Source organism: Lagenorhynchus albirostris, chromosome 6 (genome assembly GCF_949774975.1).
Source record: "Lagenorhynchus albirostris chromosome 6, mLagAlb1.1, whole genome shotgun sequence".
Taxonomy (NCBI): Eukaryota; Metazoa; Chordata; class Mammalia; order Artiodactyla; family Delphinidae; genus Lagenorhynchus; species Lagenorhynchus albirostris.
The window spans coordinates 142,165-166,608 of record NC_083100.1 but is presented as its reverse complement, the minus strand read 5'-3'; the positions used below and the strand labels follow the sequence as shown (position 1 = coordinate 166,608).

At 61.7% G+C, this 24,444-nt stretch overlaps 2 protein-coding genes across 2 annotated transcripts; one reads left to right on the top strand and one right to left on the bottom strand.

The window, feature by feature from the left end:
* Positions 1-469: 469 nt before the first annotated feature.
* On the bottom strand, positions 470-9,557 carry PDCD1 (programmed cell death 1). Its single transcript, XM_060151201.1, has 4 exons — positions 9,456-9,557; positions 2,896-3,255; positions 2,374-2,538; positions 470-1,521 (listed from the first exon to the last, which is right to left on the bottom strand). The coding sequence occupies exons 1-4, from the start codon at positions 9,529-9,531 to the stop codon at positions 1,247-1,249; spliced, it is 876 nt and encodes a 291-aa protein (XP_060007184.1). The 5' UTR covers positions 9,532-9,557; the 3' UTR covers positions 470-1,246.
* Positions 9,558-21,026: 11,469 nt separating this feature from the next.
* Positions 21,027-24,444, top strand: RTP5 (receptor transporter protein 5 (putative)). The gene is given in 7 exon segments (XM_060151198.1): positions 21,027-21,187; positions 22,798-22,931; positions 22,934-23,153; positions 23,155-23,264; positions 23,267-23,346; positions 23,349-23,607; positions 23,610-24,444. Coding segments are annotated over 7 exon segments (1,614 nt in total). The 5' UTR covers positions 21,027-21,035; the 3' UTR covers positions 24,269-24,444.

Genomic DNA, 24,444 nt, shown 5'->3' with positions numbered 1-24,444 from the left:
GAGCCTGGAGAGGGCTTCTGGGGGGCGGTGCCCGGTGGCCCCCTGAAGACGGAGGGGTTTCAGGCTGTGGGCGTGAGTGTGGTGGGGACGGAGAGGAGGGGCCTTGAAGGGCCAGTGTGTTTCTGGGATAGTGAGGGCCAGGCCGGGCAGGCTGGCGCATCCTACTTCTTCAGGCCGGTGTCCAATGAGTGAGCAGGAAAACTCGGCGCCATTTTTTTTTTTTTTTTTGCGGTACGTGGGCCTCTCGCTGTTGTGGCCTCTCCCGCCGCGGAGCACAGGCTCCGGACGCGCAGGCCCAGCGGCCATGGCTCACGGGCCCAGCCGCTCCGCGGCATGTGGTATCTTCCCGGACTGGGGGCACGAACCTGTGTCCCCTGCATTGGCAGGCGGACTCTCAACCACTGCGCCACCAGGGAATCCCTCGGCGCCTTTCTTAGAGCTTTCATCACTCTTTAATTACAGTGTAACAGAGCAAGGAAGTGTGCGTGAACCCCTAGAAGGGACACGTGCCTCAGAGTCCCCCACACCCAGCTGCCCCGGACGTTGTGTGCAGGCCACAGGGAGTGGCGGCTCCGTCGGAGGGGTCCCTGCCGAGGGGGCCCCGCACCTGCCCCAGTGCCCTGGAGGGGGCCCGGCGGAGGCCCCTTTAAGTAGCACTGTGAATGGGCGCCAAGGAGAAGTGGGGATACACGGGGGACACCAGGGCCCCCAGGATGGCCTCGGCGGCGTGACTCCAGCTCCGCCAGCTCCCTTCATTGCCTGTTTCCTGGGCTGCATGACGGGCCTGGGCACGCGTGAGGGTGGAGGGGCCCCACCGCCGCCAGGAGCTCTCTTCCAGGCCTGGGGGAACACGAGGCCCCAGGGGAGCCCTGACCTTGTGCATTTCCCCGTGCGCCCCACGAGGGATCCGTGCTGGACCTACCAGGCCTGCTCCAAGGCGGAGTCTCCAACCAGGACCCGCGGGCCCCTATGTCCAGGCACCAGGCCCTCCTGGGAGGCAGCTGGCGTGTGTAGGAGGGAGGCTCTGGCCAGCTCAGCCTGAGACTGGGTCTGGAGTCCGGGGTGAGGCTCCTTCCCCCGCCCACGGAGCCGGGCAGGGCTGGCAGGTGCTGGCAGGGGTGGGCGTGGTCACCCTTGGACAGGCTCACCTCCTGGGCTGCCCTACCACTCTGTGCTCTTCCAGGGAAGGTGCCCCCCTGGCTCTTGGCGGAGGGTCTGAAGGACTCGGGCCAGCCGAGGAAGCCGGTCAGAGGGGCCAGGAGCAGTGTCCGTCCTCAGTCCTCAGTGGCCGGGGCCCCTGCGGGCTGTCTGCGGAAGCCCTGCGGCTTGGGGAGCCCGGCCTGCCCGGGAAGACGATGGTGGCGTACTCGGTCTGCTCCGGGACACAGGGGGCCGGGGGCTCCGGGGTCTTCTCTCGCCACTGGAAGTCTAGCTCCCCGTAGTCCACGGTGCACGCAGGCCCGGTGGAGGAGCCCTCCTTCTTGGGGAGAGAAGAAGGGACGGGTCGTCGGTCTCCGAGGGGCTCGCGCGCGCACACACACACACACACACACACACACACACACACACGCGCTCTTAAACGCGCGCGCACAGCAGGGCAGGGCTGGCCACCCAACCTCGGACACGCAGCGGTGGCGCGTGGCTGCTCTGAGGCCGCCCCCCCCCCCTCGGGAGGTGCGGCCGCGGCAACGGCACCGGCAAGGGAAGGACGCTCACCGGAGGCTGGTCTTCGCTCCTGCGCGCGCAGCCCTCTGCAGAGAAGCACACGAGTCAGGGAGCCCCGAGGCCCTGCTGTCGTGGCGGGGGTCTCAGGGGTCCCTGGGAAGGGACCTGGGTTGTCTGGTCCCCAGGGCCCGCCTGGCTTCCAGGCCTCACGTGCGGCCCAGCCCGGTGCGCAGCGCCCGCTCGGCTGGCGCAGCACACACAGCGGGCGCATCGTCAGTGATCCCCGCACGTTCTCAAAAATATTTAAAGGCGGAAAGAGCGATTCCCTGGAGAGATGACCTCCCACAGGGGCTTTGCTCTCAGCTGGGCTGCACCCCTACCCCACTCAAGGGGTGGGGTGTCCTCAGCGGTCTCCAGGCCTGCCGGTGGCTGTGGCTTTCACCTTGGGCGCCCAGTGGTTAGAAGAGCTTTCAGTGTCCTGCAGCCTAAGGTGCAGCCTGAGGTGACTCAGCCTTGCGGGGGGGCTCCCCTCCCCACTCCCCTCCCTCACACCCCTCCTGAGAGCAGGCACAGGGGTTGTGAGGGGACCACAGACCCTGGGAAGCCCAGTCTGGCCCCTCCCTGTGGGGGGACATGGAGGGGGTAGGAGCAGGGGAGGGGTGAAGGGAGGGAGACTGTGGGCTGCGCCTGTGGGGACTGGCGCGGCCTTACCCCGAGTGGCCCAGAGGAAGACGGCTGCCAGGACCCAGGTCAGCAGCACCAGCAGCAGAGCTCCCAGCAGGACGCTTGTGACACGGGCGACCAGGCCCTGTAACTGGCCTTCGGTCCTGGGTGGGGGGCTGGGGCGCTCTGTGGGCAGCTCCAGGACTCCCTCTGCAGGGGCAACAGGACAGGAGTCAGAGCCGGGGGACCCAGGGCCCTGCCCTCTGCGAGTCCTAGACCTGCGCTGACCAGTCTCGCCCCGGCCTGCACTCCGGCACAGCTTCCGAGCACGAGCTCATCCTGAGAGGCGCCTGCCACCGGCCTCTTCCTCGAGGACAAGTGGGTCTGGGGGTGCTTCCAGGCATGCAGAGCCAGGGCCGTGGGTCGCCGTGGTCCTGGGTGTGGGACAGAGCCCTGGAATGGAGCCTGGCAACCCCTGCCCACGATGCCCCATGGCTGAGGCTGCTCCTGCTGGCTGCCCAGACCCCGCCCTGCTCACCCATGCCCTCGGGTCGCCGACGCCCTCACCTGTCACTGTGAGCTCCGCAGGCCGGCTCTCGTTGATCTGCGTCTTGGGGGGCAGGTAGATGGCCCCACAGAAGTAGACGCCGCTGTCATTGCGCTGGGCGGCCATGATGCTCATGTGGAAGTGTCGCCCGCCGGGCAGCGGCGTGACGTGGAAGCGCCGGTCCCGGCCAGGCTGGCTGCGGTCCTCGGGGAAGGCGGCCAGCTTGTCTGTCTGGTTGCTGGGGCTCATGCGGTACCAGTTGAGGACGAAGTGCTCGGGCTTGCTGGAGAAGCTGCAGGTGAAGGTGGCGTTCGCCCCCTCGGGCACAGTGAGCCGGGCCGGGGAGAAGGTGAGGGGGCTCCAGGGCCTGCTGGGGGCATCTGAGGGGTGGAGAGAGGAGCAGTGGGCGGGTGTGCGGAAGGGGTATGGAGCCCGCCCACCAGACCCTCCCCGCCCACTCTCCCATGGCCTGTCGATGGGAAGGTTGTGCAGTGCTTCTGGGGACGGGTGCTCGCCTCTCACGGGCCGCTCCGGGGTGCGACTTTGTCCTTTGACTCTACTGAGACCTGGGGCCAGGCTGCGATCTGGCTCTGACCTCCAGGCCCTCGCTTTTCCCCCTCCGCAGTGGTGGTTTAAGGGCCTTCACCCTCTCCCTCCTTGAGTCCCAGTTGCCAGTCCCCGCAGGCCTGACCCCCACGCTCCCTGCGCTGGGGGAGGGGGAGGGTAACTGGGAGGCCGGGCTGGGCTGGTGGGGGCGTCCCACGGAGAACCCAGCCCCGGCAGGCTCCAGCTCAGAACCAGCTCAGAGCTGGGAGCGCCCCCTCCACTCCCCCCGTGGGCACTGCTGACTGGGCGTGCCACGACTGCGGACTGGTGCCCAGAGGCCAGCGCGGACGAGCCTGGGCTCTGTCTGCAGGCCCCACCTGGGGATGCCCCGCCACATGCAGGGGCCCGCCTCGCCGACACACACACGCAGCTCACGTTGGCACGCGCACGCACAGGTGTGCACGCCCTCACACCCAGCTCGCTGGCTGGGGGGTTGGGGGTGGGGCAGCCCCTCCCAGGAGATGCCCAGCCGCACCCCACACAGAGTCCAGGCTGACGTGATGGCCCAGGTCGCAGGGAGGGGCCCCGGTTGGGACCCACATGTGGCCAAACCCACACCCGGTGCTTTAGCCCCCTGCGGACGGCTCATGCTGGGAGCTTGCGCAGTGGCCCCTGATTTGCACACAGTGGCAGGCCTGAGGCTGCCCCCCAAGACCCAGCCCCCCTCAGCCCCCTGCCCGCTCCTCCAGGGAGGGGGACACCCCCAGCCCCTGTGGAGGGGCAGCTCCGTGCAGGGCTGGCGGTTGTCTTCGCATCTCTGTGGAGGCCCGTCCCACTGGCAAGGAGGGGCGGGGGCAGCGGGGAGGCCGGGGCGGCCTGAGGGCGGCCAGGCCTCCCCTCTCAGCCAGGCCCACTGCCCCGCGGGGCCCGCATCTGCTCCCCTGCCACCGCCCTGCCGCCGCTTCGGTACCTGCTGGACACAGATTTGGTCAAAGTCGCGCGGTGGTGATGGTGCACCGGATCCGAGAGTCCTGCTCTGCACGAGGCCCTTGGGCGCCCCCCACCCCAGGGCTCCCACCCGCAGCGAGCCCGCATCTGGGTCCGGAGACCCAGGGCGCCTCACAGGTACCCCAGGAGCCGCTGTTCTGGGTGGTGCCCCCCAGACTGTGCTCCCAGCCGTCCTGTGTCCACGCCACCCCCCCTTTCCCACCTGCCAAGGCCTTGAGTGAGCCCCCTGGGGAGCCTCCCTTCCTGCACAGGCCCCTCCATCAGGGCCCCCGTGAGCGCCTGTGGGGACCTTTGCTGACGAGCCCTGCATGGACGGGGGCCCCGCTCGTCTTCAGTGCAGGCCCTCACCACCACCCCCATTCGCCAGCCTGAACTGGTGGCCATTTGAGTCTCTTGTCTACCTGCTTGCTGTCTGTGGGGCTCTCACAGAATCTGGACCTGAGTAGCTGGGACCCTGGGCTACGTAGGTCCCTGGCCTGGTTCTCTGCATGGCTTCCCTGCTGCCCCTCAGACCCCTACCCCAGCACAGCCCTACCTGGATGCCTGTCCCCCCCCGCCCCCCCTGGACCCTCACAGTGTGGGCAGAGGCAGGGGCTGGATGCAGCTGCTGGGGGGCCGGCCTGGGACAAAGGTCAAGGGCAGTGTCCGTGGGGTAGTGTGGGAGGGGACAGCCCATCACCCGGGGCCGCTCGGGACCCAACACTGACCAGGAAGCACCCGCCTCCCCAAAGGCACAGGGTGCCTGGCTGTCAGGGGCTCCCGGCGGCCCGGCCAGCGTGCAGGGCCACAGGGGGGACCCTCACGGGGCGCTCAGAGGCCCCCCAGATGGAGAAAGATGGTTCCCTGGAACGAGAGCCCAGAAGCATCACGGGAAGCAGAGCAGAGGGAGTGTGGGGCCGGAGACCTCAGGGCTGAGATGGCGCTGGGAACAGGCGGGAGAGCCAGATGGGGCCTGGGCTCCTGTGTGACCCCCACCCCTCTACATCAGCCTTGGCCTGGGATGCTAACAGAGCTTCTTCCCGAGTCCTGGGGTCCCCTTTATCCCTGCAGGATGAATGTCTGTGCATCTTTTCTTATGTTGTTTGAGTAATTGAAAATTTAAATGTTGTCTATTTATGTAATAATGGAATGTCAGTGAGGGGTCTCCAGGCTTGTTTTTCTGTTTGGGGATTGGGCTGAGGAGAGAGCCGCTGAGCCTCAGCAGGGTCAGGAGGGAGAGACCCTGGGGGGTGCCTGGGTGTGGGGCACACTGTGAGCACCAAGGTGGCACCGGCCCGGCTCCCGTGGAGGGAGGCCTGGCACGGGCTCAGGGCGGCCTTAGAGACCACATTTCACAGCTACCATCTAACACCTGATTTAGGCAACACCCACCAGTGGGTGCTGAAAGCATTGCCCAGCGGACTGCTGGGTCCCTACCTCAGGTCTCTGATTCATCCCGAAGGGAGAAGAGCACCTTCCCCCCCCACCACCGTGCTTTGCAGTGGACCCAGAGGGAGCGACCCCGTATGACGGGTCTCCGATGGGTGCCCCAAGAAGGACTATCATGTCTGTGACCTCCCAGGTGGCAGGTGCTTGCACACCTGGCCTGGCTCCTTCAGGAATGCCAGCAGCGGCAACAAAAGCAGAAACAGACAGGTGGGGCTACGTCAAGCTAAAAAGCTTCTGCACAGCAAAGGACACCATCAAAAAATGAAAAGGCAGCATAGTGAATGGGAGAAAATACTTGCAAATCATATATCTGATAAGGGGTTGATATCCAAAGTATATAAAAAACTCTTACAACTTAATAGCAAAAAAACAAACAATCTGATTAAAAAGTGGGCAGAGGACCTGAAGAGACATTTTTCCAAAGAAGACATGCTGATGGCCAACAGACACATGAAAAGAGAGATGCTCAACGTCACTGATCATCAGGGAAATGCAAGTAAAAACCACAATGAGGTATCACCTCACGCCCGTCGGAATGGCCTCGTCAAGAAGTCTAGAGATAAAAAAAAAAAAAAAAAAAAAAAAAGAAGTCTAGAGATAACAAGTGGTGAAGAAGACATGGAGAAAAGGGAATGGAAACTGGCTCAGATGCTGTGGGAACAGTACGGAGGTTCCTTAAAAACTAAACACAGAACTACCATGTGATCCAGCAACTTCACTTCCTTAGTATTGTCTGAAGAAAATGAAAACATTAATTTAAAAGATATATACACCCCAGTGTTCACTGCAGCACTATTTACAATTGCCGAGATACAGAAGCGACCTCAGTGCCCATCGACAGAGGAATGGATAAAGAAGATGTGGTATATATACAATGGAATACTACTCAGCCATAAAAGAGAATGAAATCTTGCCACTTGAGACAGCTTGGATGGACCTGGAGAATATTTGTCTTTCTCTGCCTGAAGTAAGTCAGGCAGAGAAAGACAAATACTGTATGATTTCACTTATATGTGGAATCTAAAAAAACCCCCAAAAAACAAAACGAGACAAAAACTGAGCTCATGGATATAGAGAACAGATCGGCAGTTTCCAGAGGTAGGGGCTGGGGAAATGGGTGAAGGTGGTCAAAAGGTACAAACTTCCAGGCATAAAATAAACAAGTCCTTGGGGTGTGATGTGCGGCATGGTGACTAGAGTTAATAATTCTGTGTTGCGTATTTGAAAGTAGCTAGGAAAGTGGATCTTGATAGTTCTTTTCAAGAAAAAAATCTGGTAACTGTATATGGTGATGATATTAGCTGGGCCTACTGAGGTGATCATTTTGGAATATATACAAATACAAATACACTGTATGCCTGAAACTAATATAATGCTATGCCGATTACACCTCAAAAACTCCTAATTCTAAGGATTTCCATATCTAAAATAAAATTGAGATTCGATTAAAAACAAACAAACAAACAAACAAAAATGCCTGCTGTAGGTCAGAGGAGGCTGAGGACGGTGGCGTCCGGCTGAAGCTGAGGGTCTGGACTCGGCTCCCTCAGGGAAAGAGCCCAGCCAGACGGCAGGCTCGGGACGCAAGGGCATCTGATCTATGGGACTGCGTCAGCCACCATCCCGGGCGTTAGGAGAGTCTGTGACTAACGCTCAGGTGACCAGCAGTGCACGGATGGAGAGGGCTGTGGGCTGCGCCGGCCCCCAAATACCCGCGTTCAGCAGCACCCTGGAATGTGACCTTATTGGGAACAGGGTCTTTGCTGATGTGATCCGTTGAGATGAGGTGTGGGGTTGGCGGCTCCTAACCCGACACGACCGTGTCCTTACTGGGGAAAAGGGGATGCGTGGACAGCTCCACACACGGGAGGACGCCGTGTGACACAGAGCAGAGCTGGGGTGATGTGTCCACAGGCCGAGGGACACCAAGCATCGTCACCACCGCCTGCAGCTGGGAGAGGCCTGGAACCACGTCTTACTCGCAGCCTGGGGAGGAAGGGACCCCGTGACACCGAGGTCCGACTTGCAGCCTCCAGAACCGCCGGCCCATAAGCTTCTGTGGTTCCAGCCGCCCGCCTGGTGTGGGAGTTTGCTACGGCAGCCCCAGGCAACTAACACAGAAAGCCAGTGTGCCGGGGTTACCAAGCTGAGGACTCTGGGGGAGGGTGTTCACTGCTGTGTTTCGGTAGCTCTTCTGTATCTTTCAAATAGTTTTCAAGTTTGTACGTTGAAAAAAATAACACATATCTGACTTAAAAAAACGTGTCATAGGCTGGGCCAGACAGCTCTTATAAGATCGAATTCTCATGACGCTATAAAGCAGGCATTATTATCAGCAAACTGCAGGTGGGAAAACCGCAGCTCAGAGAGGTTAAGGGACCTGCCTGAGGGCACAAAGCTCACCAGTGTCGGCTTCAGCTGGAACTCAAGGCTGGCCCCTTTCACGTTTTGATTTTCCCCTGCTTTGGGAAGGGGCCCTGGTGGGGAGTGGGTGGCGAGGGCAAGTCACAGCGCCTCCCGAACCCCCGGGCCTTGGTTCCTCCTCCCGGGATGACACGCACCCTGTCTCCACCCACACCCCGTCTCCACCGCATGCCGTGCCTGGGCTCCGCAAGTCTCCGCACAGGGCACCTTTTGGCCACAGGCTCTTGGACCACTGACTGCAGCCGTGAGTTTCCTCCGTCCATCCTGAGAGCGAGGCCAGGTGTGGGGAAAAAGCAGGGCGACCTGGGCGCTGAGCAGGTGCTGAGCAGGCCCGGCTAGGCAGAGACAACTGAGGGCCTCTGGGCACAGAATCCAAGACTGGCAGCCAGTGGGGATCAGGCAGCCTCACCTCGGCTTGGCCCTTCTAGGGCCCTTGACCCCTGAGCCCAGCGAGGTCTAGAGGACAGGCCCTGGGTCTGGCTGGGGAACCCTTCCCATCAGGGCAGCACCGGGCGCAGTGGCTGAGGGCAGGGCAGCCAGGAGGGGCCTCTCCCTGAGCACCGCTTTGGCCATGGGCCTGCAGGGCCTGCCTAGGGGACAGCCCGTACTGAGGGGCTTGGGGCCGGGACCCGCTCCAGAACCTGCTGTGGACGCTCCCGGATGTGCCCGGGCACTGTGCTCCAGGGCAGCTCGTCCAGAGGCCCAGGTGGGGCTCATCCCAGGCCCACGATGGGATGGGTCTTTACTGGAACTGTTGCACTTTTGACATAATTGGAGAAACATCTCCAGGCCACCCAGCCTGTGCCCTCATGGAACCAGTCAGTCCCTTCCCCCCAGGAAAACACAAGTGGGGCCGAGGTCTGGGGCTCTGGCCGCCCAGCCCTTTCATCCTACGGAGAGGGCCATGAGCTTGCCCGTCCCTCGGGACTCCCAGGAAGAGCTGGGATACTCCTGCCTGCTCACAAGCAAGGAAGGGACTCACCACCAGGTGAGGGGAGTGGGTTAGGAGCCAGAGCCCAGAGAGGGCCCTTCACCTGCCCAAAGCCACACAGCGCCCTGCCAGGGGCCGTGCTGGGCCTCAGGGGCCTGGTTCCCCCCACACCCCCGCCAGAGACTGAGAACCGGAGGTCTTTGCCCAGCCTGACCCCCCGCCACCCAGCCCCGACCCACATACCTAGGAGCCATCCTGGCTGCCAGCCCAGCTGCAGCACGGCCCAGACGAGTGGCCACAGTGCCCGCGGGGTCCCCATGCCCGGAGCGCCAGCCCGCCCGGCATGCTGTCTCCTCCACTGCTTGCAGAAGTGCAGGAGGAAAGGAACGTGTCCGGGTCAGGTCGCAGGGCCACGCCCCAAGCCCCTGCCCCCCCCTTCCTCCTCCTGCCCTTGGGCAGGGAGCTGGTGGGAGGGAGAGAGATGCTCTGCACAGAGACGAGGTGAGAGAGAGGGAGAGAGAAACAGAGAGACGGAGGCAGGTGGAGGGGGAGGTGGGTTTGGCCACCTTCCTCCCACTGCGGGGGAGGGGCGTCTCCATCCCGGGCATTCTTGTCTCTGTATTTGTTGTTGACTCTTCCGGAGCCTGTGGGTCCGCTGGGAGGGGGTGCAGGGTCTTCTCTGCTCCCCTTCCCCAGCCGTCCCTCTGCCCTCTCTGGGCTTAGGTCCCTGGAGCCACAGTGTTTGAAGCACCACAGGCACCACCAGGCCTCTACTGCCCGCCCCCGCCACCCGGCGGGCTGTGGGCAGTGGTCACACTGCTGCTCCCAGTGGGCAGTGAGGGTCTGGGGCCTTTCCTCCAGGCCCACCTAAGACCCTTTCCCTTTTGTCCTACCCAGGGTCCTGGGCCCCTCCCTGCCCCCATGGTGACCCTGCTAGCCCTGTGCTGAGGGGCGTCGGGGCTGGGGGCGGCCGCGTTTCCAGATCTTTCCACTATCAGCAGCTTCCTGAGCCCCTCCAGTGCCGGGGCTTGACGGGTGATGCAGACCTCACCTTCCAGGACTGACTTGCCTCAGGCTGGGGGAGGTCCTGGGGTCCGTGACCCGTCTCCCCCCCCCCCCCGCCCCCGCACAGCCGGAACATTTGTGAAGTGATTGGATTATTCACCGCATTTCGCTCTAAGCGTTTTGTTCTAATGAATGGAAAACAGGAAAAATGAAACTGCTGATATTAGTGGCGCAATGTGTAGGTCTCGTCGGCTAAGATGACAGAGACTGAAACCGCCCGACAGCTGCTGTTCAGCTCCGGCTCTGAGACACTCAGGGTTCGCTGTGAAGGGAAAACATTAAAGAAAGCTGAAACGGTGGGAAAAGAGCATCAAAGACGATGTCTCGGGCGCGCCGCTGGCGGAGGAGGCTTCAGCGGCAAACAGAGGGCCACTCCCCAAGCCTCAGCTGCTGAGGCCCCAGCACGGCGAGGCCTGGAGCGTGGGAGGGGTCCCTGCCGACCAGGTGCGCTCCGAGAGCGTCGAGCGTCGGGGGGCAAGCTGGCCAGATGGCTGGTATGGGAGAGAGTGGCCGCAGCTGACCCCTGTGACACCCCATGCCGACAGGCATCTCCTGGCAAACCCTCCCCCCTGGCCTCCCCTCGGGGGGCTGCAGCCCTGGGGGGGGGGCTCCTGTCAGCCCAGGGCCTCCAGGCACCCAGCACTCTGCTCGCTGCTGACCCTGTCCCCGTGAGGCATGTGGCACTCACACTGGGGCCCTGAGGCTCTGTTCTGGGGGACTCAGCTCTCCTCTGAGGACCAGGGCTGGACGAGGCTGGGCTGGAGGGTGGGGGTGTGCTCTGAGCTGGAAGGTGTTGTCCGACCCTGGGGGGGGGTCTCCTCACTACCCCTCACCTCAGTTCCATCTGCGAGAGCTCAGACTGTGTCCACAAAGGGCGATGCAGGCCCTTCCTCACCCGCCCACCTCCCTCCCTCACCCTCTGTCCCTCCCCCTTCTCCCTCTTCCCTTCCTCTCCCCTCTTCCCTTCCTCTCCCCCCTTCCCTTCCTCTCCCCCCTTCCCTTCCTCTCCTCCCCATTCCCTTCCTCTCCCCCCATTCTCTTCCTCTCCCCCCTTCCCTTCCTCTCCCCCTTCCCTTCCTCTCCCCCCCATTCTCTTCCTCTCCCCCCTTCCCTTCCTCTCCTCCCCATTCCCTTCCTCTCCTCCCCATTCCCTTCCTCTCCCCCCATTCTCTTCCTCTCCCCCTTCCCTTCCTCTCCCCCTTCCCTTCCTCTCCTCCCCATTCCCTTCCTCTCCCCCCATTCCCTTCCTCTCCCCCATTCTCTTCCTCTCCCCCCTTCCCTTCTTCTCCCCCCTTCCCTTCCTCTCCCCCATTCTCTTCCTCTCCCCCCTTCCCTTCCTCTCCTCCCATTCTCTTCCTCTCCCCCTTCCCTTCCTCTCCTCCCCATTCCCTTCCTCTCCCCCCATTCTCTTCCTCTCCCCCCTTCCCTTCTTCTCCCCCTTTCCCTTCCTCTCCCCCCTTCCCTTCCTCTCCCCACTTCCCTTCCTCTCCCCCCTTCCTTTCCTCTCCCCCATTCTCTTCCTCTCCCCCCATTCCCTTCCTCTCCCCCCTTCCCTTCCTCTCCCCCCATTCCTTTCCTCTCCCCCTTCCCTTCCTCTCCCCCTTCCCTTCCTCTCCCCTCTTCCCTTCCTCTCCGCTTCCCTTCCCCTCCCCTTCCCTTCCTCTCCCCCCTTCCCTTCCTCTCCCCCCATTCCCTTCCTCTCCCCTGCATTCCCTTCCTCTCCCCCCTTCCCTTCCTCTCCCCTCTTCCCTTCCTCTCCCCTTCCCTTCCCCTCCCCTTCCCTTCCTCTCCCCCCTTCCCTTCCTCTCCCCCCCTTCCCTTCCTCTCCCCTCCATTCCCTTCCTCTCCCCCCATTCCCTTCCTCTCCCCTCCATTCCCTTCCTCTCCCCCCCTTCCCTTCCTCTCCCCCCCATTCCTTTCCTCTCCCCCTTCCCTTCCTCTCCCCCCCATTCTCTTCCTCTCCCCCCTTCCCTTCCTCTCCCCCCCTTCCTTCCTCTCCCGCTTTCCCTTCCTCTCCTCCCCATTCCCTTCCTCTCCCCCCAACTCTTCCTCTCCCCCCTTCCCTTCCTCTCCCCCTTCCCTTCCTCTCCCCCTTCCCTTCCTCTCCCTCCCATTCTCTTCCTCTCCCCCCTTCCCTTCCTCTCCTCCCCATTCCCTTCCTCTCCCCCCATTCTCTTCCTCTCCCCCCTTCCTTCTTCTCCCCCTACCCTTCCTCTCCCCCCATTCCCTCCTCTCCCCCTCTTCCCTTCCTCTTCCCCCTTCCCTTCCTCTCCCCACTTCCCTTCCTCTCCCCCCTTTCCTTCCTCTCCCCCCATTCCCTTCCTCTCCCCCTCTTCCCTTCCTCTTCCCCCTTCCCTTCCTCTCCCCCCTTCCCTTCCTCTCCCCCCTTCCCTTCCTCTCCCCTCTTCTCTTCCTCTCCCCTCTTCCCTTCCTCTCACCCCCATTCCCTTCCTCTCTCCCCATTCCCTTCCTCCCCCCTTCCCTTCCTCTCCCCCTCTTCCCTTCCTCTCCCCCTTCCCTTCCTCTCCCTCTTCCCTTCCTCTCCCCTTCCCTTCCTCTCCCCTCTTCCCTTCCTCTCCCCCCCTTCCCTTCCTCTCCCGCTTTCCCTTCCTCTCCTCCCCATTCCCTTCCTCTCCCCCCAACTCTTCCTCTCCCCCCTTCCCTTCCTCTCCCCCTTCCCTTCCTCTCCCCCCCATTCTCTTCCTCTCCCCCCTTCCCTTCCTCTCCTCCCCATTCCCTTCCTCTCCCCCCATTCTCTTCCTCTCCCCCCTTCCCTTCTTCTCCCCCTTCCCTTCCTCTCCCCCCATTCCCTTCCTCTCCCCCTCTTCCCTTCCTCTTCCCCCTTCCCTTCCTCTCCCCACTTCCCTTCCTCTCCCCCTTCCCTTCCTCTCCCCCCATTCCCTTCCTCTCCCCCTCTTCCCTTCCTCTTCCCCCTTCCCTTCCTCTCCCCCTTCCCTTCCTCTCCCCCCTTCCCTTCCTCTCCCCTCTTCTCTTCCTCTCCCCTCTTCCCTTCCTCTCACCCCCATTCCCTTCCTCTCTCCCCATTCCCTTCCTCCCCCCTTCCCTTCCTCTCCCCCTCTTCCCTTCCTCTCCCCCCTTCCCTTCCTCTCCCCACTTCCCTTCCTCTCCCCCCTTCCTTTCCTCTCCCCCCTTCTCTTCCTCTCCCCCCATTCCCTTCCTCTCCCCCCTTCCCTTCCTCTCCCCCCTTCCCTTCCTCTCCCCCTTCCATTCCTCTCCCCACTTCCCTTCCTCTCCCCCTTCCCTTCCTCTCCCCTCTTCTCTTCCTCTCACCCCCATTCCCTTCCTCTCTCCCCATTCCCTTCCTCCCCCCTTCCCTTCCTCTCCCCACTTCCCTTCCTCTCCCTCCTTCCCTTCCTCTCCCCCCATTCTCTTCCTCTCCCCCCTTCCCTTCCTCTCCCCCTTCCCTTCCTCTCTCCACTTCCCTTCCTCTCCCCCTTCCTTTCCTCTCCCCTCTTCTCTTCCTCTCACCCTCATTCCCTTCCTCTCTCCCCATTCCCTTCCTCCCCCCTTCCCTTCCTCTCCCCCTCTTCCCTTCCTCTCCCCCCATTCTCTTCCTCTCCCCCCTTCCCTTCCTCTCCCCTCTTCCCTTCCTCTCCCCTTCCCTTCCTCTCCCCTCTTCCCTTCCTCTCCCCCCCTTCCCTTCCTCCCCCGCTTTCCCTTCCTCTCCCCCTCTTCCCTTCTTCTCCCCCCTTCCCTTCCTCTCCCCACTTCCCTTCCTCTCCCCCTTCCCTTCCTCTCCCCTCTTCTCTTCCTCTCACCCCCATTCCCGTCCTCTCTCCCCATTCCCTTCCTCCCCCCTTCCCTTCCTCTCCCCACTTCCCTTCCTCTCCCCCCTTCCTTTCCTCTCCCCCCATTCCCTTCCTCTCCCCCCATTCTCTTCCTCTCCCCCCATTCCCTTCCTCTCCCCCCATTCCCTTCCTCTCCCCCCATTCCCTTCCTCTCCCCCCCTTTCCTTCCTCTCCCCTCCTGATTTTCCCCTCCCTCCAGCCTCTTAACCCCTGCCCCGCTGACACCCCTGGGACTGTGGGCTGGCGGGGGGGGACCCAGACTCAGGAGGCTGAAAGGGGCCCAGAGACTGTGGAGGTGGGGAGGGGGTGCACATGGCCTGGGGTCGGCAGGACCAGCAGAGCAACTGGGTCAGAGCCAGGGAGGGACGCAGGCAAGTGAGGGATGGGGTAGGAGCCCCAGAGCCTCCGGGGTGCTGGCCCCCAAAGTCAGCTCCCCCGTGCTTATCAGCTCACTCTCCCCCAAACACCCCCATCCAAACACATGCTGTCACACCACACACACACCGTCCCCCCCACACACACACCGTCCCCCCCACACAGACTGTGCCCACCACACACACCGTGCCCACCCCACACACTGTGCCCACCTGTCCCCCTCCCTCACCATCCTTCATTAGGGACAGAATAGGCTCCCTGGATGGAGGGAAGAGGGAAGGTCAGGGCTCCATCTGTCTCCTTTCTGTGTCCCCTGATGTTTGGCCCTGTCCTCTCTGTCCTGCGTCCTTATTTCACCCCTTCAGGTTTGGGAGATTCCAGCCGGGGTCCCAGCCAGGGCCTCCGTTCCCCTGGTCCCACCTATTACCCTCTCACATGACCAGGCGCTGGACGGGGTTCATCAGAGCCAACAGGGGACCCCCAGTTCAGTGGGCTTTCCAGTGACGACAGCTGTGTGTCGTTGTCATTGAGGTGATTGCGGGTGTGCTCCCAGTTGTGAGGATAACAGAGCTGGCTCTGCACGTGGGGCCGAGTCTCTCTCTGTGATAACATTTTGCACAACTGCCATCTGCTATTACAACCAGGATGCTGCCATGGGTACGGCCCAGCAGAGGATTGCAGAGGGCCTTGTTTTAGTTCACTGACTTGTGTGTGTTTAGTGCTGTACGATGTAGCCCTGTGACAGCCCTGGCATCCAGCCCTCTGAGATGATGCCAAGGTCCGTCACCACGGGACACCCTGTGCCTCTCTGAGCCACACCCATCTCCCTTCTGCTCTCACCCTGCATCCACTGGTCCATCCTCCAGCATATACTTTTGTCTCCACAAAGCACACAGTGGGATGGCCCGGCAGTGGCCCGCGGGGTGGGTCTCTCATGCCGCACGATCCCATGGACAGTGGTCCACGCATGCGTTTGTCTCCACTGGGATCGTCGCTGTGCCCGCATGTGCTCCGTGGCAGGTGGCACACTTGGCTCTTCTCCGCTGAGGTGCACTGGGTGGATCTAGTTTGGGGTGGTCCCGCTGGGAGGATCCCATGTGCAGGGCCTGGGTGAGCAGCAGCTTTGGTCCTGGGATCCGTGGCTGGCTGGGTGCAAGGTGCCGCGGGGTGTGTGTTCTGTGTCTGCGGGGCACCCCACCTCTACCCAGTCCATCAGGCTGCCGGCTGCTTCCTGCCCGACCAACTGCAGAAGCCCAGGGACCAGCAGTGAAGGAAGCCAACGGCCCAGAAGGTTCTCAGCAAAGCGGGCACTGAGGACGCAGGGTCTAGCTCTTAGGAGCCTGGGGAAATTTCCCTACTCGGGCCACCCACCCTTCTACCTTGAGAAGAGGGGCCCGAGAGTTTCCAGGTGTGCCGGCCGAGGTGACACGCACAGCCGGACAGGAGCGGAGGGAGAGTGGGGGAGAGGGGGCTCCCGTGCTCCTGAGGCACCACCAGAGCCGGAGGGACGTTTCCATTCACAGGAGAAACACAGCAAGTGGGAGGATCATCCTGAAACTGCTTCCGAGGGGCTGGAGGGTGGTGGTGTCAGTGACCTCTGACCCAGACTAGGAGGAGCACAGTGGAAATGATGCCCCACAGCCCGGGAGGGCGGTGGATTCACAGCTAGTCTGAGGTTGGAACAGGAAATGGTTAATAGTGATTGCAAATACAAACTTTCTGCTCTATCCTGTTTCTGAAGCATTTCCCAGAAGTTAAAAAAGAGCGCCTAATTTATCTGCCCAATTTAAGAATCAAATTAAAAAATAGGGACAGAATATTTTCACCATTTATTGTACACAAGAATAATAGTTGGCTTGTTTGTTAAGGTGGTGGGTTCCCAGATTTCTTACCCCCTCATTTCTAAACTTTCTAGAATGCTGTTGGGAGTTTAAATGCAAATTTATATTTTAAATTTCCAAAAGGGTGTGTTTGGGTGTATGTGTTCATGTGTATGTGTGTGTGTAGGTTTGTAGGCGTGTGTGTGTATTCATATGCAGGTATGTGTATGGTGTGTGTTCATGTGTTTATGTGTTTTGTGTGTGGTGTGTGTTCACCGGTACCTGTTCCCGTGTGTGCATGTGCTTATACATGGGTTGGTATTTGTATATGTGTATATGTGTGTGGTGTGTTTGTGCGTGCATAGGTATGTGTGTTTTATGGGTGTGTGTTCATGTGTGTGTAGTACACGTGTGTGAACACTTCCCTGGCCTATCCCACTGGGTGTCATTCACGCTTCTTGCTGGCTGGTCGCCCAGGCAGCTGAGGTGCTGCCCCGCGGGCTCCAGTGCCAGACTGACCTGGGTGGACGTGTAGCTGCCCCCGTGGGCATGCAAGAGCTGCTGCCCTCTGGGCAGGCTGTCCTCAACTTGGAGGGCCGGGTCCCCTCTGCCCAGCCTGTGTCGGCTCACCCCGAAGGTGCCCCCTCGCCTGCGTCCCTTGTCAGTCCCCTCTGTTGCCCGATGCCACGGCTCCTTCCGGGACCTGGCGGAGGTGCCGGCCCCTCGCTCGGCAGCAGCTGGGCTGGACGCTGGAACTTGGGATGGCGGGAAGCGCCTTTAGGAACAGAACCGGCTGGGTGGGGGCTGCTGTCCCGGCTGCTGGCCAGGACCCCCTCCTGCTGCCTGCAGGCCCCGGACACACACCTCGACGGCATGCTTGGGCTCGGGCCTCCCGGGGGGCCACACGGCCTGGGGTTCGGGGAGTGGCCCATGTTCCTGAAGCTGCACCCCCTCTGCTGAGGTCTGGGGGGCTGAGGTGAGCCCAGCACGAGCTGAGCACCACGCTTCTGCCCAAGTCTCTCTTCTCGTCTGTCTGTCTGCCTGTCTGTCTCAACCTCTCCTGTCCAGACACACAAGGTGGGGCCCTGTTGACAGAGCAAAGCCAATCAGCCGGCTGGCCTCGTGCTGGACCCAGCGACCCCTTGACCCTGACCTGGCTGCCAGCTTTGAGGCCTCCCTGCTGTGCGGTCCTGCCTCTGCCACCCTCCCCCTCCCCACCCCCGGTCCAAATGGGGCAGTTCCCTCGTCCAGGGTCGCAGTGAGGGGCTTCAGGGGAGCCAGCCAGGCGAAGAGGGTGACAGACACTCCTGCAGGAGACTGTCCTCGTGTCTCACCTGGGCTGTGGAAGGTCTGCTTTCACATGCTCCACCTGGAAGCCCCCAGTGTGAGGGCTGCCCCTGCCCTCCGATCAGGGCAGTGAGTGTGAGGGGGGAGGCCAGAGAGTGTCCATGGGGAGAGGGGCCTCGGCGTCTCCCTCAGGGGGGCGATCGTATAGAAATGGTACCTGGTTTCCTGACACCGTTCTCCACCCATACCCCACCCCGGACTGGGGTCATCAGTGCCCCGGGGAGGCTGTCATAGGTTAGAAGGTGGAGGGCAGCGTAGAGGCAGAGGGCGTGGCTGCGAGCCTTGCTCGTGGAGCCTGCCCTTAGCGGTGCCAGCATCCTCGCACCGGCTCCGAGGAAGGGCTTCTCCCGCCCCACCTACGGGCTGCACAGTCACACAGCCGGACCCGTGGTTCCAGGACACGCCGCACAACCCAGGAATCACGTACGGAGTGGTGTGTGCGTTTTGCTTCGCCCATCGTTTCTCTGGTCAAAAGGAAAAGGAGGGGATATTTATGCCTGAAGAATTTGTTAGCTGACCCTGTAAGTAGTTTTTGCAGGGGGCTTGGCTCGTGGGTTTGGGGAACACATAAATGGGCAGACGGATAGAGGTACGTGGAGGCTGACTTCCCCGGGGTCTGCACCTGGGCCTTTGGATCAGGCTCTGGGCCAGACTGAGGAGGTCCTGAGAAAGGTTGGAGGCGACAAGCTCCTTCCATTTTGAAAGGGTCCGTCTCATCACCCAAAGGTTATTTTCCAGGGCAGGGGGTGGTGAGTTATGATTCCAAGACTCTCCCCCAGAGTCAGAGACAGTTGGTGGTCTCGGAGCGGAGAGGCCTGCAGGGTGGCCTGGTGTACAGGGCTGTGGTCCAGTCTGGGCAGAGCGAGGGTGCCCACACCCAGCACGGTGTAGGCACAGCCAGGGCCGCTGTGCCTGGAGGCACTACCAGAGAGGGAGAGCTCGGTGGGGGCTCCTTGGGCCAGGGCTACAGCCATCCCCTCAACCCCCTGCACAGGCATGTGACAGGACAGCATGGGTGCCCACATACACACAATGGCCCCGGACTGACCAGCAAAATTCAGGACCTTAGAATTGCTATGATTGGCTGGGTGATAACCAAAAAACTCCCAGAAAATGGCTGCTAGAAGTTTATTTCTCTCTTGAAGAAGAACTCCAGAGGTAGGCGACCCTGAAGTGGTATCGTGACTCCAACTGCCCTCAAGGATTCAGGGTCTCAGCATGTGGTTTCCATCTGCAAGGTCACCTCATGGTCTAAGGTGGCTGCAGGAGTGCCAGCCATCACCTCTGCACTGATGAACAGAGAAGGTGGAAGTGGAATGGGAAAAGCTGGACTTCCCCTGGTTACCTGGTCCCATATTACAGAACGTTCCCCAAAGCACATTCCAATAATTTCCTGTTCTATCTCATTGTCACACTTAGCTGCAAGGAAGAAAGATGTCATCCAGTTGAAAGAGAGCCAAAAGGAAGTTTGAGAAATGAACAAGTCACTTGACAGGATCAGCTGTAGTCTGGACACAGACGAGGAGAGAATCAAGGAACTGGGAGAAAAATGAGAAGAAACTGCTCAGCATGCAGGGTACAGAGGCAGAGTCACGAGACAGGTGGATATAGGGAGGAGGCCCACAGGGAGGTAAACAGGCCATGGGCAGAGCATTCACTGGGGGCGAAGGCTGTGCTAAGTCTGCGCCTTGGAATTTCTAGGTGGGTCTGGGCATGAACAGGCTGCAGGAAAGGTCCGCAAGGCCCGCTCCCAGCAGGGGTGGATGCAGTGATTCTTGAACCTGGAGCCGGCTGCCCGGCAGGTGCCGTAGCCCTCGGCAGGGGACACAGAGCAGGCAGCTCGCTGCTGTGGGCACTGCCGCTTGCCCAGAGGCCCAGGGGCAGGGTCCACGACCCTCATTCCGGGCGGGGTGCTCCGGATGAGGCCCGCTCTGGCCTGGGAGCTGCCGAACGGCCTGGAGGAGCATCCTTTCCCGCCAGCCGTGGCGCTGGGGGACTTGCTGGCTGCTGAGCAACGTCCCGACAGTCCATGTCCCTGTTTCACTTGGTCAGAGCTTTTCCTCTCGTCAACATGAGCTGCCGATTCACAGCCTTGGACCCACGGAGAAACCCGCTTCCGTGGCACTGGGCCGGCCAGCTCCTCGGCGGAGCCACGCTGCCCAGTGGACAGGGCGCTGGGTGCCGCCTCCCCTGGGAGCTCGCTTGAGCCCTCCCCCCACCGCCCCGGGCTCAGGCCCCTCCCGGCTCTGCTCAACCCTCCAGCCTCGGCTGGCTCTTTCCTCGAGCCATGTCGCCCTCGCACCTTCACCAAGTACTGGACACACGGGGCGGGGGTTGGGGGGGTGGGGGGCGAAGCTGGCCCACAGACAGCGCAGGAGCCAGACGCATGCGCACAAGACGCGGGGCGGAGCTTCCTCTCAGGGGAGGCGCAAAGCCCCCAAACAGGCTGCATCTCGGGTGGAGCGGCCAGGGCTCCCAGCGCCGGTGCCCCTGCTGGGAGGGGATTGCTGGCGGCGGGTATGGGGCACGCAGACAGCTTTGGGGGCCGGCTCCTTCAGGTCCTGAGCTAAGACTTCAGAGTAATTTGTGAAGCTGTGCATTACCTTTAAGGCATTTTTACGTAAATGTACATTTCTAGCCAATAAAAAGTATGAAGAAAGGAAAAGACTTGGGAGGGACTTCCCTGGCGCTCCAGTGGTTAGGACTCCACGCTTCCACTGCAGGGGACGCGGGTTCCATCCGTGCTCGGGGAACTAAGACCCCGTAAGCTGCGTGCGTGGCGCAGCTGAACAAACACCAAAAAAATAAATAAATAAATAAAAGAAAGAAAAAGAAAAGTCATGGGAAAATTTGCAACGATACATGTTCAGTAAAGTTCCTTAAGCTTTGTTTGTAATGGCAAAGACTTAGCACCGTGGTCAAGGACAGAGGCCGGGCAGGTAGATCATGCCCCAGCCACAGACAGGAAAATATCAGATATTTAGAAGAATGGGCATCACCGTCCATGCTACGCTGTGGGTAAAAGAAGCAGGCCTTAGGATAATATGTTCAGTAAGATTTCCTATTTGTGAAAAATAATTATGGAAATGTATATGTGCATAGGCACCGAAAATACGTGGATGTCAGCACCACAATGATGACTATGGGCGATTTTTATCATATTGTAGTTTGTCCTTTTTATGTTTCTGATTTTTCCTAAAATGAAAATCCACTGCTTGCGTAATAAAAAATACGCAAAAGGGTCAGAAAAAAAGGCCTATTTCTCATTTCTCTGAGACAAATCCGGTTGCTATGGAGACGAGACGGTTGTCAAGGCGGCAATTGGTCGGTGCCGGAGGCGGGTGGGCGCTCGCTAGGAACCGTAGCCAGCGCAGCCCTCAGACCGCACTGGGGAGCCCAGCGCCAGCATGGACGGCGTGGATGTGTGGGCCACCACCTTGGCCCAGCTGATGGCCAAGAGGAAGCCCCAGGACACCTGGGAGCTGGTCCCCGAGGAGAACCTGGCCTCAGGGCACCTGGACAGCAGCGGTTTCCAGTACCGGCTGCGGGGGCTCTCGAGGTGCGGCTGAGCGGGGGGGGGGGGGGTCTCCTGTGGGGTCCTGGGAGGGAGGGGCCGAGGCTACTTAACCACTGGCTAGGCTGGGTGTGGCCTGGCCGGTGAGGAAGGCGGCGGGGGTCCGTGTGTCTGCCTGGCCTTGGCACCCAACAGGTGGGTGGGTGGGTCGGGTGTTGCTCCTCCCTTCCGGGAAGTGGGGGTGTTGGGGGAGCAGTCTGTTCATTGCCTTTCAGCACAGGCCAGCTGAGGCCCTGCCTGGCAGTGTCGGCACTGCCAGGCCAGTTGGGGCCCTGCCAAGGGGCAGCTGGCGTGGTGATGCTGCCCCTGCGTGGAGGACTTTGCTTGTTCACTGCAGCATCTCCTCGTTTCTGTGGCAGCGCTGACAGCGGGAGCAGGGTGTGGGCAGGCACCCGGTCGCCGCTCGGCCCTGCACTGCAGGGAGGCCTGAGGGGATGGAAGAAGGGGGTACGGGCCCCAGAGGAAGGAGGATGTCCCCGGTCTGGGCTGTGGCCGAGTGCGGGCCGCGTCACGAGCCCCCGGGACCATGGGTCACCACGTGAGCCTCGCTCTTCCTCGTGATGCCAGCTGCCGTCAGAGCAGCCAGGACGGGCCAGACCTGCAGGGGCCCTGCCCAGCCAGGCAGCCTGGTCCCCCAGGGGCCAGCTGGGAGGGGGCTGAGGGGAGAGGGGGCCTCGCAGACCAGTCCCGCCCCAGTTCCCCAGCGTCCGAAATCCCTGGAGTCAGGTGTGCGCTGGGATGCCGGCTTTCCCAGGTGTCAGGAAGTAACAGCCTTCGGCGCATCTGAGGGGCCCCTTCCAACCCGGTACTCTGTGGGTACCCGGGCCCCACAGAGGAGCCGCTCTACACAGGTGGGACGAGGACCCTGAGTACATCTTGGTTTCCTGTTTTCACGGACAGAAATGCCAGCTGGTGGGATGGTCACTAGGGCAGACCCACCTCTCCACGTGCAGCCACTGGCCACGTGTAGCCATGACGCGCTCATTAATTAACAAAGGAGGAAGTTCAGTCCCCAGGGCACCATCCGTGTCTAGGTGCTCCCCGGCCACGTGTGCTGGAGGCTGCATGCGGGGGCGCAGTGGGGACAAGCCCACCATCAGGGGAAGTTCCGGTGAGGGTCAGAGGGTCACTCACCTGTGACCTGACAGTCTGGAAACAGAAGGACACAGGGCCTTCAGCCTCCGGAGCGGCACCCTCACCGCTCTCCTCACGCTCCTCTGCCCGCCCCCAGCCTCCCCATCGCCTCTCTCCCGTGGGGTGGGCTCCCCAGGTCCTTTCTGCAGCCCCCCGCCCCCTCACTGGGCATCACAGAAGCTCTTCCTTTCCTCACTGTCCTGGTGGCGTCTCCTCGAGCAGCTGAGACCCAGGTCAGCAGGCGACAGACCGGCAGCAGCAGGCGCAGAGGCAACCCTGCGCGTTCAGTCGCGGCTTTGCCGCTGAGAGCGTCTTGGTGCCGAATGGATGAAAGGCGCCGGCTTTGGCTTTTCAGGTTGTGGGTGCAGCGAGGGATGTGCACACACGGGCTGGGGTCATGAATTCCACTGGGCCCGGGGGAGGGCCACCCCGGCCCCGCTCACCCCCTCTCTCCTCCCCAGGCTCCAGTGTGGCCGCTGCCAGTGGGGCTGGTCCTCGGCCCACGTGCACATCCTCTTCCACCTGTAGTGGGACGAGGATGCCCAGCAGGGGCTGGTGAAGGTGCGCATCTGGGCCCAGCGGTGCCGGCTGTGCCCGCGGGCGGGGCCGCCTGCCACGTCAGCCTGCTCAGCGTGCGGCTCTTCCTCAACAAGCTGGTGCAGTTCATCGCGCAGAAGTGCTACGGGGAGGGCCCAGGCTCCGACCAGTGCCCCGAGATCTGCTTCGGCGAGCACTGCGACGCCTGCGACCTGGGGGTCTGCTTCTTCCAGAAGCCCCCGGACCCCGCCTGGGGGCCCGAGGTCAAGAGCCCCAGCACCAGCAAGGTTCACCCTGTATGGTGGCAGCAACGTGGACGCCCCCACCGCCAGCCAACAGCTGCGCATGCTTGGCTGCAGGCTTATGGTGGACCGCTCCAGGGGCTACACCCCAACTCCACCATGGTCCCCCTCTCCGTGGCCGACTTCATCAAGAACCCCCTCTCCGAGAGCAGGGACTTCTTCGGCGAGAGGATGAGGAGATCGTCACTGTCCCCTTCTCCCTTGTGCGCGAGGACAAGGGGCCCGTGGCCGACCCCACCGGGCCGCTCACTGTTGGCAGGGGCTCCCCCTACCTGCCCACCAGCTCCAAGGCCACGTCCAAAGGCAAACGCTTCCCGGTGAACATCAAAGTCCCCGTGTTCCACGGCAAAGGCCTCGTCCTCAGCGGCACCAAGGAGATGACAGGCTTTGTCTACAAAGGCCACGGCTGCGTCTCCGACCCTGATGGAGATGAGATGCAGACGATGGCTGGGGCCCCGCGTTCAGCAGCAGCGGTGCCGTCACTGAAGTCACTGATGGAAACAGCCCGCGGCCAGTGACCTACATCATCGGCCTCAGGCACAACGGGCAGGGCTCCGTCACCTTCCCCTCTTCCTTGACCAATGTGGTCCTTGAAGGCGAGGACCCCTTTGACCTCATCTACGGCTCCCTCACCTTCCCTTTCATCTTCGCCACCAAGGGCAAAGGTGGGGCGTCCTCTGCTGGCGTCACTGAAGGCAAAGGGAAGGGGGATGGCGGCAGCGGCCCTGCCACCACTGGCCGTGAGCCCCTTCCGGGGACCAATGCCAGTGGCCCTGTCCCCATCAGCGAGGGCTCCGTCACTATCCCCTTCTCCGTCCTCAGTATCATTCAGAGCAAGGGCTCTAGCAGTGATGACAGTGGCCCTGAAAGCAATGGCCTTGCCACCCCTGGCTTTTCCAAGAAGCAGAGGCAGCCGGGGCCCAGGGCGGGCAAGTCCGGCCCTGGGTGCTACTGGGAGGAGGACTTCTGCTGGGCCGTAGGCTTCCGCTTCGACCCCTACGAAGAAGTCTGGATCTGGGTCTCCATGACCGTCCACATCCTCTGGATAATGTACCTGTACAAGTTCAGCCCTGACCACTCCCCGCGGGTGTGAAGTGTGGCGCCTCTCGTCGGTCCCTGCTTCACCCCCCAGCAGGGCCGCCTGGGCAGCCAGCGAGCCAAGTGACCTCCCTGTCCCCCCAGCAAGCCCCCGGCCGCCTTGGCCGCCCCCTGCTTCCGTGCCCTGTCTCCTGCCGTGAGTTGTGGTGTCGTGGAAGCTCACGCCGTGAT